Source organism: Arvicanthis niloticus, chromosome 14 (assembly GCF_011762505.2).
Source record: "Arvicanthis niloticus isolate mArvNil1 chromosome 14, mArvNil1.pat.X, whole genome shotgun sequence".
NCBI lineage: Eukaryota > Metazoa > Chordata > Mammalia > Rodentia > Muridae > Arvicanthis > Arvicanthis niloticus.
Genome location: NC_047671.1, coordinates 52,960,819 through 52,978,273, shown reverse-complemented (window position 1 = coordinate 52,978,273; position 17,455 = coordinate 52,960,819). Strand labels below are relative to the sequence as shown.

The window sequence follows — 17,455 nt, the reverse complement described above, 5'->3', positions numbered from 1 at the left end:
GTGAGCTTACTCAGCAGTAAGTCTCAGAGGCTGAAAACATTCTAAGCCTAAATTAGATTGGACAGAGGCTAGAAGCATTCAGGACTAGGCCTAGGTTAGTAGTAAGCCTCCAAACAACATTTACATCAGGTGAATAAAAAATATGTTTATATTGGAAAACTAAAGTTTGTACATCATGCCACTGATACATATTCAGCATTTTGATGGACTACTTAGTGCTATAAATATCAATATAAAAGTAGGATAAGGAAGATGGCTCACTGGGTAAAATATTTGCTATGCAAAAATGAAGAGCTGAGATTACAGTACATATGCAAAAGTTGGCATGGTATGCATATATAATCCCAACTCTGGGGGAGAAGGGGAAAAAAAACAGGCAGATTCTTAACATTTTAGCCAGTTTATCCTAAGCAGGATCTGGGTTCAATGAGTGGTTCACAAAGATATACACACATGCATGTGATACCTGTAAGTAAACAAAATTCTGTTACTGTGTTCTGTGTGCCAGTGCTGGAAGACAACAGTAATTAACACATGCCACTCATTAGTCAGCTTTCTATCTATCACTGTAACAAAACACTGGAGATAATCAACTTCAAAAGAGATGCTTGGGCTGGAGAGATGGCTCAGTGGTTAAGAGCACACTGACTGCTCTTCCAAAGGTCCTGAGTTCAATTCCCAGCAACCATATGGTAACTCACAACAATCTGTAATGGGATCCAATGCCCCCTTCTGGTGTGTCTGATGACAGCTACAGTATACTCATATACATTAAATCAATCAATCTTTAAAAAAAGAGAGATGCTTAGTTCAGTTCCTTGTTTCAGAAGCTTTAATCCATGAGTGGCTGACTATGTTGTTTTCTGACCAGTGATAATATAGCATATCAGAGTGAAATTGAGCAAAGACTGTTAGCCTTATGTCCAAGAAGCAAAAGAAAAAGAAGTGAAAGGAACCCCAAAATGCCATTCAGAGGCTCTTAATGACCTAAAGAAAACCACTAGATCTTACCTCTTAAAGGTTTAATCACTTCCCAATACCACTACTCTGGAAAACACAACTTTAACAAAAGCCTCACATGGGCATTAAAGATCCAAAATGTAGCAATTACATGGCCACAACCATTATAGACAAAATAGAAAAGAATATAAAGGTGGCGGGGGTAGTCACCACTGAAAAGTGACATTTACAAAGAATTTGAAAGAAGCAAGCAAGTATCTAGGGGAATATATATCTAAATAAAAAGAAACTGCAAAGGCCCAAGGGGAGAATATGACTTAGCACATCTGAGGAATTCTGCTATAGCAAGAAAAGAATGACCAAAGGCATATTACCCAAGAGTCAAAGTAAAAAAAAAAAGGTGGGGCAGTTGCCAGTGTGTGTGCACGAGGATTAGTTACATGACTCTATAGTTCACCTGAGAATTCTATTTATTATTATAAATAAAACAGGATGATACTGAAAAGAGCTAATAAAATGAGCTGTAGAAATTTCTTTTTATGATTTATTTTCAGTACTTGAAAGTTGCCTTAGTTGTTAAAAGCACTGGCTGCTCTTCCAGAGGACCTGGGTTTGTTCCCAGCACCCACATGCTGGCTCACACATCTGTAACTCTAATCAGGAGTCTGATGTCCTCTTCTGACTTCCATAGGCACCAAGCATGAAGATAGTGCACATACATGCAAAACACTCATACGTACATAAAACAAAGAGAGGAGAGGAGGAGAGAGGGGGAGAGAGAGAGAACACAAAATAAACTTTTTTAAAAGGCAGAAATATATCAGCAGTTTCATAATGCTTACAGTTCTATCCTTGTGCCCATATTCAACCCAATCCTAACCTAGAAGCTAGAAATATACGTCAATTCAGGAGGCCAGAGAGATGGCTCAGCATTTAAGATGCTAAAAGCGCGCAATGCTCTTCCAGAGGACTCAAGTTCAATTCAGTCCCTAGCACTCAAGTTAGGAAGTTTACAAAAGCCTCGAACTCCTGCTAGCCTCTTCTGTCCTCCATAAACACTGCATTCATGTATACATACTCTCACAAATACACACATAATTTAAAACAAAATATTTTAAAAGTCAATGTGGTAATTTGGATGAGAGGATGAGACTAGTCCCTATAATCTCTATGTTTAAATACTTGGTCTCCAACTAGCGAAAGTGAGAAGAACAGGAAAGTGTGGCCTTGTTGAAAGAGGTATGTCACTGCAGCCAGCTTCGAGGTTCAAAAGACTAGAGCGCCCCCCTGCATGTGCTCATGCTCTCTCGAGTCCCTGCCATGCTTTGATCCATCATCATGGACTCTAACACTATCAAACTTTAAGTCCAATGAGATTTTTTCTTTTAAAAGCTATCATGGTCATGGTGTTCTGTCACAGCACAGAAATTCTATTTCAAAGGTTATTAAATCTTATCCAACCCAACTAACAAGCTAATGTGAAAACAAATTTTAAGAAAAATATACACATGGCTTTATTTCTGAAGAAAGCTCCTTAATGGATTTCAGTTTTCTTCTTGTTCTTTATACTCAAATGTCTTTTTTTTTCCTCCTGAGAAAGGTTCCTATTTACTGTGTATAGCCTGCATGACCTAGCCTCCTGCTTAAAGAAATCCTCTTACCTCTGCCTCCCAAATGCTGGGATTACAGGAACATGCCACCATATCCAGCCAAAATTATTTCCTTTTCTTTCTTCTTTTCAGTACCCAGGGCCCTATACATGTTAGGCAAACTCTCCGACACTAGCTGTACAGCCAGCTCACTTCACGAGCACATCTCTTGGTGCTGGAGTCTACAGTGAAAGCTGACTCATCTGAAATCTTTACCTTGTTGATGCTGTAACACTGTCGGATTCCAGGATGTTTTCAGTCATCCTTAACTGCAACACCTCTGGCATGCCAGCTGACTTTTCTATACCTTCTTCTGGAAGTTCTTCTATATGTTCCAGCTTTTCATCTTCTTCTTCTTCCTCAGAAAGTTCATTAACCTACATACAAAGAAATTTCAGGATTAAATTTAATAAAGTTTATCAAAATACACTATTCTAAAAATAATAGTATAAAAGCAAGTAACTCATTTTTAAATTTCCTAATCCAATCTCTCCTATAAAGTGCCAACTTTCTTATATTAAAATAAAATTACAGACCACAGAAAACATTTACCTAACATGCTCAAGGCCCCAGGTTCAATCCCTAACACTACAAAACTAAATAAATAACAATAAAAATAAACAGGTACAAAAACAAAACAAATGTAACTTTTTAATTTTGTTTATGTCAAACAGCATTTTGATGCAGGACAAATATGAATAATGTTACAATCTTTAAAAAGCTTTCATGTAACAATAAGAATGCTTCATTTTTGCTGGGCATGGCAGCACAGGCAATTCCAACACTGGGAAGGTGAGGGCAGGAGGATCACTGAAAGTTCCAATTGGCCAGGACTACACATTAAGACCTGTCTCAAAAAAAATTTTAAAGATTTTTTTAACTACTAAATTTTTAACTACTAAATTTAATGAAAGATGTTGTCTAATTCCTTTCTCCATTTTCTTTTTTTTTTTTTTTTTTTTTTTGTTTTCCGAGACAGGGTTTCTCTGTATAGCCCTGGCTGTCCCGGAACTCACTTTGTAGACCAGGCTGGCCTCGAACTCAGAAATCCGCCTGCCTCTGCCTCCCAAGTGCTGGGATTAAAGGCGTGCGCCACCACCGCCCAGCTCCTTTCTCCATTTTCTAGATATATTAAACAGCCATTTAATATTAAGTGTAAAAGAGAGGGAACAAAAGTATTGACTTGGGTGGAACATTATCTGTAAACCTGGTAATTGGGAGACAGAGGCAGAACTATTAAAAGTTTGAAGTCATCCTACACAGCAAGTTCGAGGCTGGCTAAGGATATATAAGGGGAGGTAAGTACTGATTTCAGCTGAGTTGGCAAACTTGTCTTTAGTCACAGTTCTCAGGAGGCAGAGGCAGGCAGATCTCTGTAAGTTCCAGGCCACCCTGGTCTGCACAGAATGTGTCTAGGCAAGCCAGAGACACACAGTGAAACCCTACCAAGGAGAAAGAGAGGAGTGAAATGCTTTAGGTGTTAGCTATGTTTCAGAAAATGTCAGCTAGCTTCTGATCACATTTTTTTCTCATGAAGAAATGGAACCCTAGCCAGTGATGTAGTTCTGTGGTAGAACGCTTGCCCAGCATTTACAAGGTGCTAAAAGTTCAGTCTCCATCATTGCCCCGCCCCAAAAAATCAAAACAAAATAAAATCCTGAAACAAAGAACTTACATTTTAACTACTTTTCAAGTAATTTACTTTTACTTTACATGCACTGGCATCTTGCCTACATGTCTATCTGTATAAGGGTAGCAGATACTGGAGTTACAGACAGTTGTGAGCTGCCATAAGGGTGCTGGGCATTGAACCCAGGTCCTCTGGAAGAACAGTCAGTGCTCTTAATCGCTGAGCCATTTCTCCAGCCCCACATTTTAACTATTAAACACAAAGTTGTGATTATATTTTTCTAGTAGGATGTATAAAATGTCTCTGTCATCAAACCAACTATATTAAATAATCACTAACAAAAACAATTAACAAAGACCACTAAAATACTAACAAAAAGTTAATAAACTTTTTAAGTGAAAACTATTTTAAGGTTGTCTAAGAGAAGCAGTTGGATGTGGTGGCACAAACCTGTAAAAGTTCAAACCTGCCTGGGCTCCACAGTGACTTTCAGGTCAACATAAACTATGCAGCAAGACCCTGTCCCAAAAATAAATTATACCAAAGAAGAAGCTATCTATAAATACCCAATAGTTTTTATAAGCTAATACTAGTCATTAAAATACTGAGCAGCTTACCTTATGCCAGAGCCTAGTCAAACTAGCCAGAAAACCACAACTGATCAAAATGCAGAGAGCAAGCTGATTGTGGGTGCCAGCTCTAACTGATACATTAACAAGAACTCCTGCACCTAAAGCTCAGGGACCGCTGACAGATGGCACAGAGATTGTAAAAGCCAGAAGGACAGAAAATTTGCTATGAGAATGTGTCTCCCAGAAATGTTAAACACAACACCCATGAAGTCTTATCAACATGGCTGCCTAAACCAAACCATATAAACCCCAGTGGGAGCTTTTCAACATAACTGGTATCATCTGTCAGATGAAAACTCATCAACAGTCAATGGCTGGAGGATACAACAGCTCAGTAATCTGATGCTTGTCTAGCATGCCCAAGACTGTGGGTATAACCTCAAAACCTCAAACAACAAAAAACAACAACAAAAGTCAATGGCTTCAATTTGTAAATACATGACAGATTCCATTTAATTTGTTGTGCTTATAAATGGAATGCCTCATCTACCCCATAAAACAGTGGTGAAAAAAATCTTCGAAGGGGGCAGTGAGCTGGCTATATAGCTCAGCAGATAAAGTCACTTGCCATCAAGCCTGACAGATGTCCTTAGGATTGTTCCCCAGAACCTATATAGCAAGGGGAAGAAAAAAAAAAACTTCCCCAAGTTGTCCTCTAACCTCTACAAGGAACCATGTACCCACACCCCCACATACACAACAGATTTAGAATGAACTTTTATTTAAACAGAATAAATACTAATTCAGTCCACCTAGTTTTTGGTTTAAAAGTACTATTTTAACATTTATCACTTTTATAAATCATTTTGGGGACTATGGAGATGGCTCAGAGGGTAAAGTGTGTAACATACAAGTATGAGATTAGAGCGCAGATTCCCAGAACCATGTACAAAGCCAAGTAAGATGGCCTGCCTGTAATCCCAGCATTCAAGCAGAGTCAGGAATCCCAAAGTAAGCTAGCTAGCTAGACTAGCCCGTCAGTAAAGTCTGGGTCTAAGTGAGAGACCCTACCACAATAAACAAAGTAAAAAGTAATCAAGGAAGACGCCAATGTTAACTTCTGGCCTCCACACAGGTATGCACACACATGTACATGCCCGTTTGCCCAAGTGTGCCCATGTACGCATGAACACATATGCATCACAAACACACACATACAAGCTGAGGTGAGCTCGATTCTTCAGTTGGCTTAGACAGCATGCCACACAAGCATGAGGACCTCCATCTGGATCTACAGATGCCATATAAAAGCCAGACATGGTCATGTACATCTGCAAATTTAGTACTGGGGACACAGAGTCAGGAAGATGGCAGCACACACTGACCAGCTGATCTAGACCAATCAGTGAGCACCTAATTCAGTGAGACCCCCATCTCATAAGGTAGAGAGCAACAATAGAAGACACCCATACTGTCCTCTAGCCTACAAATACGCATACACCACACTCTCAAAAATTTCAAAAAAACTAAAGAGTTATTTTTAAAAAGTAGAACTATAAAAGCCTTATATTACTTCATATTGAATGTATCATATTCAAGTCAATAAACCTTACATAACTGGCAGTATTTTCATCAGCACTACTATAATCAACTAAAAATATAATCTGTAGGATTATTCTCAATTCTAGTTCCTAGTACAATCCATGGAACTTCCTCCAATAACCGATCCAATTACTTAGAACAAGAGAGGATATAAAGGATACAGTAAAATGTCCTCTCATTCCAAATTAATCCTTCAAAGTTCTTCATCTTTCCTTTGTCCAGTTGACCCTCTGCTCAACAATTCAAGTTAACTTGAACTTGCCCTATGTAGCTGCCTCCACTTCTCCACTTAAGGAAAACCTTCACCCATACTTACATCTCTTCTTTCTTTGACTGCTGTAATTCCCTTCTCTAGGGCCTCGTGAAATGCCTGCTCTCCAGACTCCAGACTGTGGAGAATGCTGCTACCTGCCTTCTCAAACGTATAAAGAAACATAATTATCACTTCCATCTTCAAACCGCCTTACTGGATTTTCATTATTTACAAAGCCTATTCAAAGTCCACTTGACTTTTTCAAGTCATTTCGCAAACATTCCCTGTTCATCTACACATACAATGAGTAAGACTACCTACTTCCTTCAGGAGAGTTTAACAACTACATACCTGGGTTAATGGAACGAAACTCCAAAATAGTACTGAATAAACTTGGCTTCCTTCAGTTATCAAAATTAAAAAGCAAAGCACTACCAGATAGCCATACTTATAGGTATCTTAAAATATGTAAATGAGACGTAAGAAGTATTTAAGTTAAAACAATTTAAACAAAACTGCTCAGAGTTTGAGACTATCTCACTTTCACTCAAATACTTCATCAATTTTACTAACAAATCAAAACTGCTTAAAGAAAAGCAAAATGTTTACTTTTAAAGGGTAAGTTTCCCAGGGACTGGAGAGCTGGTTCAATGGCTAAAAGCACTGGCTACTCTTCCTGTACCCAGGTTCAATTCCAAGCATCTGTAACTCCAGTTCCAAAAGATCTAACACCCTTTTCTGGCCTCTGAGGGCACCAGGCATGCACACGGTGCATAGACATAGACCCATAAACATAAACATAAAATTATTTTTTAAAGAAAAAAGATCCCAGTAATTAGCAACTGATAATTAAATGTACATCCCTACTTCAAAACCCACCTCACTACCCTATGTCTTGGAGCTATTTTGCTCAATATACTATTATCTTTTCCTTCCTTCCTTCCTTCCTTTCTCTCTCTCTCTCTCTCTCTCTCTCTCTTTCTTTTCTTTCCTTTTTTAATTTTTCAAGACTGAGTTTATCTGCGCAGTCCTGGCTGTCCTGGAACTTGCTCTCTGTGGACCAGCCTGGCCTCAAACTCAGAGACCCTCCTGAGTGCTGGGATCAAAGGCATGTACATCCATGCCAGCCTTACTAATCTTTTCCATCCCTAGGCAAACAAAGAATTTCAACATTTCTTCTCAGTCTTGCTTAAGTATCATCCTTTGTAGAGTAAAGCACAATATATTTTAAAATAAGGTTTTTAATGATTGAAAAAAATATAAAAATACTGATGTAATACATATAAACATATAATTCAACACATATAAAAATTATAAGAAAAAAATACAAAATTATATCATAATACAAAGAACAACCAAGGCATACACTGCAAATTTTAGGCATCTATAAAAAAAAATCTTGGAAACATAGAAAAATCAATGATATAAACACATATACTGCTATTTTATTTTGAACAGCTATTCATCTTAATTCTAAAAGAGCTTTTGGATTAAAATGTAATTTAAAGAAGGATGATGCCGGGCAGTGGTGGCGCACGCCTTTAATCCCAGCGTGTGGGAGGCAGAGGCAGGTGGGTTTCTGAGTTCGAGGCCAGCCTGGTCTAAAGAGTGAGTTCAAGGACAGCCAGGGCTACACAGAGAAACCCTGTCTTGAAAAACCAGAAAAAGGAAAAAAAAAAAAAAAAAAAGGATGACACATACAGAATTCTTCAACAGATAGATTTATAACTATCAAGACATAAAAGTTTGGCCGGGCGGTGGTGGCGCACGCCTTTAATCCCAACACTTGGGAGGCAGAGGCAGGCGGATTTCTGAGTTCGAGGCTAGCCTGGTCTACAGAGTGAGTTCCGGGACAGCCAGGACTACACAGAGAAACCCTGTCTCGAAAAACCAAAAAAAAAAAAAAAGACATAAAAGTTTGGTTTTTTTTTTTTTTAATCAGCCAAACATAGTGGTACATGCCTATAATTACAACACTGGAAAGGAGAAGCCACAAGCCTTGGCTATGTAAGGAGTTCCAGGTCAGCTTAGATTGCATGAGATCCAGTCACAAAGCAAAACAACCTTTCTGACAGCTAGTGGCCTGTCATCTTGATACTTATTCTCAAGCAACAATAATCTGAAGCTAAATGTGAAAGCACATGCCAGTAATCCCAGCACTCAGGAATTCAAGGCCAATCTATGCTACACAACCAGGTCAAGTCCAGACTATGTGCTACAGGAGACCCTACATCAATAAGCTATCCAGGTATGGTGGCTCATGCCTTTCATCCCAGCACCCAGGCAGTGGAGGCAAAAAGATCTGTGAGGTGGAGGCCAGTCTGTGGTCTGCAGTTAATATACAATGAGACTCTGTCTCCAAATAAATAAGTAAATAAATAAATCACTTGAATTGTAGAAGAAAAACTTTCAAACAGATCTCTAACTCACAAATTCTAAACCTGAGGAGTCTCAATTAATAATGTCTTTACAAAAAAATTGCAATTATTCAGACTCTAAAATTCCTAATTCATTAAGGGAAAAGAAAACTGTAAAACTACAGGGACTAAGGATACAACTCAGGCAGAGCATGAGCAGTGCTTCATAAAACCAAGCATGATAGTGAATGCCTACAATTCTACCAGGAAGGGGGAGGCAGGAGGGTCAAGGTCATTCTTGCCTACCCAGCAAGTCTGAAGCCAGCCTGAGCTACAGGAGATCCTACCTCAACAAAGAAGATAGAAATCGTAATGTAGCTTAAACAAGCATTTTAAGAGCCAAGCATGGAAGCTAATCCCAGCACTGGGAAAGCCAATGCAATTTAAGATTAGCCTAGGCTACCTACTGAGGTCAAGCCAGACTAGGCTAAACTAAGAAGACCTTATCCTCACACAAACAATAAAAGCCAAAAATAAAACAATCCAAAAATCAATGCATAAGTCATGGATTTGGATAATTTATTAAAGTCACAGAATTTAAAATTATCCACTAGCCAGGTGTGTTGGTATATCTGAAATCTCAACACTCAAGAAAAAGAAATTATCTAGATTTCAAGGGCAGGCTACACAAAATCAACAACTTCTAGGTTAATAGTGGGGCTGGGGAATGAAGTACAAAACAATTTCTACCATGCACTCTCTTTCCTGGCTGAACATTCATCTCAATGATAAAACAATTACCTAGCGTGTTCAGAGCCCTGGGTCCAATCCCCAGCGCTGTACATTAATACATAATGCCTTCTGCTTAGTACCTAAACTGAAATCAGAAAGTAGGGGTAAGGGTATGAAATCCAATCATATGCCACATGGATTAATTACAAAACAATCAGAGAACCACCTCTAGTTTAGAAAGTAAATTCTATGTAAGTTCATGTCAAGCCAGTAAGAGCATATGCTTATATTTTCTAAGAAATAGAATATTAAGTATGCTCACCTGCTCAGTAATTGAACTCAAATCATTTGATGAAAAATCTTCCTCTTCATTCTCAAAAAACTCATCATAATTTTCCAGAAGCCCCGCCATTATCCTGCTCACAATTTCCTGCTCTTTCATATCTTCCACATCCGTGTAAATGCTAAGAATAAAAGCCTAAATTGAGCTGAGTTCTTAAATTAATTACAGGTAAAGTGAGAAAACCACCGTGAGTCACTTTATGAAACTGAGCAATTTATGTCATCACTCTGTGCCTCAGTTTTCCCATCCGTAAAACCTAATTTGTACCCTAAACACAGCAATGCTCTTGAGAATTAATCAGATATACTATAAAAAATAATGGTTCACCAAGCATCCTATGATCCTTGGAAAGACAATGTAATGATTCTATCTCACAAATCCAATTTTTAAAAACTTAAACAAAAATTGTGTAATAACTTACTGGAAGACATCTGGACCAAAAACAGCAGCCAAAGAATTTGCAGACCAAATTTCTTCATGATGTGATGCTACATTGGCTAAAAACCTACACAGAAACTTTAACAAACTGTAATTAACAGGTGGAAGCTGTTGCAAGAGGAACCTCAACTTTCTTCCAAATTCATCTTCATTATTATAATCTATAAAACATAATGACAGGTTTTCTTAATGAAGTAAAAAGTAAAGCTCAGATATTTTGCCAGGTTCACAAACTCCACCCACATCATTTTTTTTTTTACTATAACAAATCAAACCTCTTCACTTCCTCTGGAGAGGCCAAACACCTTAGGGGCTTTGCATTTCCCTTATTAAATGAAAGAAGAGTTTAAAGGGGAGGTGGAGAAAAAGAACTCAGCCTCTCAATTACTGTAGGATGTCTTCCCCACCTGTTACTCATGTGCCTCAAGTCTCTAATTCTTCCTCACGCTGTCTCCTGCATGAGTATACCTGGGTCTCCAAACAAACGCCAACTCTAAGAAGTCAAAATACACTGACCTCCAGTAAACAAAAAATACTAAGGCGCCATCAACAAGCAATTATCAATGACAACTTTCTTCATGGACAAACAAGAAAATAAGAAATGAACAGGGTGGCAGAGGATTTTCTTCTCTCTTGGCACTCAGAAAAGAATCACTTAAACATAATATGGTCTAACTAAACAGAAAGGTTTTCTGTTTCTCACTTGGTTTTCTCCTCTAAATTTTTTGGTTTTGTTTTTGAGACAGTCTCACTTGGCAGTGTAGACTGACAGGCCCAGGCTAGCCTAAAACTCATAGGCAACTCTCCTGCCTCAGTGCTGGGGTTACAGGCATAAACCACCATACCTGGCTCTGGTTTCTTTTTTTCCCCAAGTTCATGTGATCACAGAAGCTACTAGGCCTTGTGTTTGTTCTATCAAGGAGTTTTCACTAACAGAAACTAGAGTTCTAGAAACCCCTTTAGTAGATCATGAGCTAATTTTGGAGAATTTCTCAGAGGTACTTCAAAATAGAGTCATTTATTACTTTCATTTTTTTCCTGCAGGTTTCCTAAAATTAACTCACAGGGGGAAAATGGTAAAAGGTTATTTATAACCATGATAATATTGGCCATTTCTGCAAGATATGTAAACAGTTTATCAGGGGCTGGGGGGACAGCTTAAGTCAGTAAAATTCTTGCTGCATAAGCATAAGCACCTGAGTCCAGATCTCCAACATCCCATAAGACAACAAATACAGAGACCTGTCTCTTTAATTCTAGGACCAGAGAGGCAGAGGCATAAGGAACCCTGGGGCTTGCTGGCCAGCCAGCCTAGCTGACTCAGAACTCTAAGTTCAGGTAGAGACCCTATCTCAAAAAATAAAGTAGAGAATGACTAAAGACAACTACTGACATCAACCTCTTGCCTCTACACACACACACAATATACACACAAACACACATACATATACATGCAAACACACACTCTCTCACTCAAAATGTATTAGGAAGAGGTATAGTCACATGATTTACTTAAGATTTTTAAATGTAACAATTTTCCTATACTTTGTGATATTAGCAACTGTACACTCAAATACACCAGTACTTTCATCTCATAAATGAACGAAGCATGCCTAGGAGTATAGACATAAACCACCGCGTGGTCTTAATGTTTTTGTTAAATTTAATGTTTTAATAACTTAATGTTTTTAAGACATCATTCCTGTAATTAGTGGAAAATTAATTATAATTGGGTGTGGTGATCACGCCTTTAATCCCAACATATGAGCTCCAGGACAGCCAAGAGTAGATAGAGAGACCCTGCCAGACAAAAAACAAAAACAGCACATAGGCAGATAGGTAAATAAGCATTTGTTAACTTCTGTGAAGCGTTTCCAGAGGGGTGGAGGGAATGGCTTAACGTTCTATGTATGCTGCTCTTGCAAGGAATCCTAGTTCAGTTCCTTTGCACCAGAAGATCTGACAACCTCTTGGGACTCTGCAGGAACCTGCACTTACACAGACACACACACACACACACACACACATAATTTAAAAAAAAAATAATCTTTTAAGTTACTTATATCAACTAAAAGCAAAATTCAGTTAACACTAATTATACCTAACATCGCCAATTTATCATATATCACAACCATATATTTATTTTGTATTTATCATCTATTTGTCTATATATACTTTTTAAGCTTTAGCTCAGGCTAGAGGGCTAGCTCAGCATGTAGAGGCACTTGCCACAAGGTCTGGAACCCTAAGTTCAACCCCTTGACTGTTTGGATCTCCAGAATCCATGTAAAAGTAGAAAGCTGAGGAACGCTCAAGGCTGTCCCCTGATGCCCATGCACACATAGTGGGACACAAGCACGCTCACATAAACACATACATCACATACACAAAGATACATACTTAAGTTTTTTAATAAGAACTACAAAGATCCAAAAAATTGCCACTCCCTTTACTATATACCCAGAGGACAAACAAGGAAATAAAAAATTTCCAAAATATATATATTAAGCCACATATCAAATTTCTAAAAGGTAAGGACTCTAAAACTAATGATAAATGACTGATAAAAACCAAACTGTTACCTTGAGAAAGCTGCAGCAAGTGACTATGCAAGCTGCCAGGTATGACGGGCTCAGGGAGCTCCTGCAGGAAAAACCTAAGGAGACTAATGGCTGAGGGGACGTCCGCTTCCTTAACCAAATCCACCTCTTCTCCACTGTCGTATCTCTGCCGCAGCCACTCCACTGTCTCAGCATTCCCATTGACTTGAAACAGCCCTTGTTGCTCCAGACCTCCTATGTTAGTTCAAGGCAAGAATTAAGCTGCACCTTCAACTGTCTAGCCACATATTCATATTCATTCTCAACTTTAAATGCTCATACTTTTGGAAAGCCTTTCTTGGCTCCCCAAAGTTAACTAAAAAACCAAATTGATCATCTAACACATACTATCTCTGAGGGATATTCTATCTCATCCCACCCTTTATATTCATTTTAAAATTTCCTATTATCCCTGCTGAAAATGTTCTCAGCTGGGCAACTGCCATTTCTAGGTAAATCAATTTAAGCAAAAAAATTTCTTATAGTTTCTTAGCACTTATATTGTTCTTCATGCTTTGCACCATCCATACTATGAAAAAATTAAATCCAAAATCAAAAAGGGGTAAATTGTGTTCATTACAACAAAAGCTAGCCCTCAAAATAAGGAAATGTATACCATGTTCCTCAATATAGTCCACAACGTGGCGGACTATGAACGGAACCTCATTGTCTGGATGTCCTCCCTGCTGCAGCTCATCAAGTGGAATTCCAAATATTTTGTTAGCAAGATCGGAGTTGCAGTTACTCAAGGAAGGGGAGGAGCTCTTCCTCATAGCTTTTTTGCAGCCAGAAATCAAAGCTGTCTTTTCTGCCAAATGAAAGACAAAAAAGAAAATAGAAAAAGGAAAAAAAAAGACTATAATAATTAACAGGTGGCAATATAAATAAATACATTAAAGAAAAAATGCTTTTACACCTGAATGTGCACTTGTCTATTTAAATATGTTTCCGTTATCAGGCTCATGATACAGCCTACAAATACAGCTCAGTGTAACTACCTAAGTTTTTCTCTACTACAGAGTGTGGTCTGAATGCTCTGTAAAGTCTGAACACTTCATCAGCGTTAAACAAGTCATCCAAAACTTTTTGAAAAGTGACATTAAGATGCCAAGACAATTAAGGGCCAAATGTGGCCCCAAGACTCTCACTCTGAGAGCATAGTGACAATGAAGTTTTTAGAGGAAGCCAAACCCAATCCAACTCTGAACCCTGCAATATGAACCTGTAGGTCACAGACTGGGTAATCAGGAAAAGAATCTCCTTTTACAAACTGATGGCTTGAGACATGGTCTCAAGCTTAGGATTGGCCTTAAACTCTTTTTTTTTTTTTTTTTTTTGGTTTTTTGAGACAGGGTTTCTCTGTATAGCCCTGGCTGTCTGGAACTCACTCTGTAGACCAGGCTGGCCTCGAACTCAGAAATCCGCCTGCCTCTGCCTCCCAAGTGCTGGGATTAAAGGCGTGCGCCACCACCGCCCGGCATTGGCCTTAAACTCAAATCCTGCTGCCTCAGCCTCCCTCCTAACTGCTAGGACACATCCTTATATAACATTCCTCACTAACTAAAAATCATTTTTTATAAACAAAGGCCTGATAGGAACAAGACTAATCATTGTTGTTTTTCAAGAGAAGGTTTCTCTGCATACCAAGCCTTGGCTGTCCCAGACTCCCTTTGTAGACCAGGCTAGCCTCAAACCCAGAGATCCACCTGCCTCTGGCTCCCAAGTGCTGGGATTAAAAAGGTGTGCATTACCACACTTCAACTTTTGTGAGGAAAGAATTCCTAATCCTCAAGCTAGTCCAGAAGAAATGGTTGTCTTAATTTGTAGGGTGGAGATCAGTAAAGAAAAGAAGTAACTGTCTCCAGTATCTGAACATTTCATAACAAGTAGTCCAAAAAATTAACTAATCCCAGTAAAAAAAAAAAAAAAAAAAAAAAAAACCATTCTTTAAACAAAAGGAGAAAGAATTATCTTTAAAAGAAAGAAAAAATTCCAAATGCAAATACTTCAGACCAAAGGTAAATCCCCAGATTCTAAAGTTTAAAACCTTAAGACTGAATCAACTGCACTAGCTAAATCACAGGCACCATAGCATGACCAGAAAACAATGCAACCAATTTTCAGGAATGGTAGAAATTGAGTCAGGAACAAGAAAATAACATGAATTCATAGTCTTAGAAAAAGAACATCTATTCTTTGGTATACTTGTTATCAGCTAATTAATACAAAACCTCAAAGTTAATCAAATAGCAGATAACTACATGAATCACTGACAGCAAAAAAATAAATGGAATAAAAAATTAGTAGCAGCTATAAACAGCAAACTCTAAAAGTCTTTGTGGATTTATAGAGCATTACCACTAAGAAAGCTTACCTTTGAGTACTTAAACACCTAAGTTTAAAAAACGGCTTCTGCACCAGCTACCCTCACTGAGCAAGCATCTTTCTGTCATTTATGGTTGTTTGAGATTATGGCAGAAGATCAGCCTGTAGTTCCTCATTGAAGAAACGCAGAACTCGATCAGTACTTCAGCAGTTAATCTATAAAAAGAGAAAAAACAACTGTTTCAATTCTCATATCTTTGTGTGTTTGTGTGTGGTCCTCTATTGTTAATTTTTAAGAATAAGAATCCACCTTATTTTTTAATAAGAATCTCTCACTGAATCTGAAGCTTACCAGTTCAAGTAGACTAACCGGCCAATGAGCTCCTAGGACACACCTGGGATTTCAGGACCTAGCAACTATTCCAGATAGGTGCTGAACAAAATTCTTAAAATAAATAAATAAATAAATAAAATGAAAATAAATAAATAAACTAACTAGGGTCTCACTATGTAGACCTGGGTGGCCTCAAGTTCACAGAGATCATCCTGCCTCTGCCTCCCAACCAAATCTAATCATTCAAATGCACAAAATTTCTCAACTATCTTCCACTGCCCAAAGCTCTGTATTTCGGTGGTAGGAGAGATTAAGAGCACGTAGATACATGTATCTTGTATTTCCAAAGTAGAGTTATGAATGATACACTAATATACAACATACATAGATATAATACATTAAGAAATTTAAAAGGCTAGAGCAATGGTTCTCAACCTCCTTAATGCTGCGACCCTCCCTCTAATCTCATTCCTCTGTGGTGACCTCTAACCATAAAATTATTTCATTGTTACTTCATAACTGTAATTTTGCTGTTATGAATCATAATGTAAGCATTTGAGATGCAGAATATCTGTTATGTGACATCCAAAGGGGTCACAACCCACAGCTTGGGCTAGAGAGAGATGGCTCAATGGGTAAAGGTACTTGCTGCCAAACCTAATGACCTGAATTTGATCCTTGGTGGAAAGAGAGAACCAGCTCCTGAAAGTTGTCCTCTGACACCCTCCCCTCCCCTCTTTCTCCCTCTCTCTCCAGAGAGAGAGAGAGAGAGAGAGAGAGAGAGAGAGAGAAGAGAAGAGAAGAGAAGAGAAGAGAAGAGAGAGAGAAGAGAGAAATGGAAAGAGGGAGAGAGGGGACACACAGAAACAGAATGAAATTAAAACTGTACTAAAGCTGAGTGTAATAAAGACACACCTGCCTTTGAGAGGCAGAAGCAGGTGGATCTCTAAGTTTGAGGCCAGCCTGGCCTACAGAGAAATGAGGGAGAGGGAGAGGGAGGATGAAGGAGGAGGGAGGAGGGAAGAGGGATGAGGAAAGAGGGAGAAAGGAGGAGGGAGGAAGGAGAAGAAAAGAGGGAGGAAGGAGGAGGGAAAAGGGGGGAGGGGGAGGGGGGAGAAGAAAGGAGGGAGAACGGAGGAGGGGGAGGGGGAGGGGGAGGAGGGGGAGGGGGAGGGGGGAGGGGGGAGGGGGGAGAGGGGAGAGGGGAGAGGGGAGAGGGGAGAGGGGAGAGGGGAGAGGGGAGAGGGGAGAGGGGAGAGGGGAGAGGGGAGAGGGGAGAGGGGAGAGGGGAGAGGGGGGGGAGAGGGGAGAGGGGAGGAGAGGGGAGAGGGGAGAGGGGAGGAGAGGGGAGAGGGGAGAGGGGAGGAGAGGGGAGAGGGGAGGAGAGGGGAGAGGGGAGAGGGGAGGAGAGGGGAGAGGGGAGAGGGGAGAATGTGTTTGTGTGAGACTACAGATGCCAGAAGAAGACATTAGATCCACTGGAGCTAGAGTTTCGAGCAGTTGTGAGCCACCCAATATGGATTCTGTGAACCTAACCTAGGTCCTCCTCCACAAGAGCAGCAAGTGCTCTTAACCACTGAACCATCTCTCCAATCCATCTTTTTTGTTTCTTTCTTCCTAAAGACAGTCATACCATGTAGTAAAGACTGACCTAAAATTC

General features: G+C 39.2%; 1 protein-coding gene across 9 annotated transcripts in view; it reads right to left on the bottom strand.

The window, feature by feature from the left end:
* The window catches only part of Fam13b (family with sequence similarity 13 member B), a 77,100-nt gene that overhangs the window by 44,387 nt on the left and 15,258 nt on the right, over nucleotides 1-17,455 (bottom strand). For 3 of the 9 annotated variants that reach the window (XM_076912839.1, XM_034517643.2, XM_076912841.1), the window contains exons 1-7: nucleotides 15,511-15,653; nucleotides 13,753-13,944; nucleotides 13,119-13,331; nucleotides 10,520-10,697; nucleotides 10,078-10,219; nucleotides 6,730-6,825; nucleotides 2,826-2,986 (exon numbers count right to left, since the gene is read on the bottom strand). In XM_076912839.1, the coding sequence (XP_076768954.1) occupies nucleotides 2,826-2,986; nucleotides 6,730-6,825; nucleotides 10,078-10,219; nucleotides 10,520-10,697; nucleotides 13,119-13,331; nucleotides 13,753-13,909 (947 nt within the window). In that variant the 5' untranslated portion in view covers nucleotides 13,910-13,944; nucleotides 15,511-15,653. Of the gene's footprint in view, nucleotides 1-2,825; nucleotides 2,987-6,729; nucleotides 6,826-10,077; nucleotides 10,220-10,519; nucleotides 10,698-13,118; nucleotides 13,332-13,752; nucleotides 13,945-15,510; nucleotides 15,678-17,455 lie in introns of those variants that run through there. The other 6 variants (XM_034517642.1, XM_034517641.2, XM_034517644.2 and 3 more) reach the window with 4 other exon arrangements.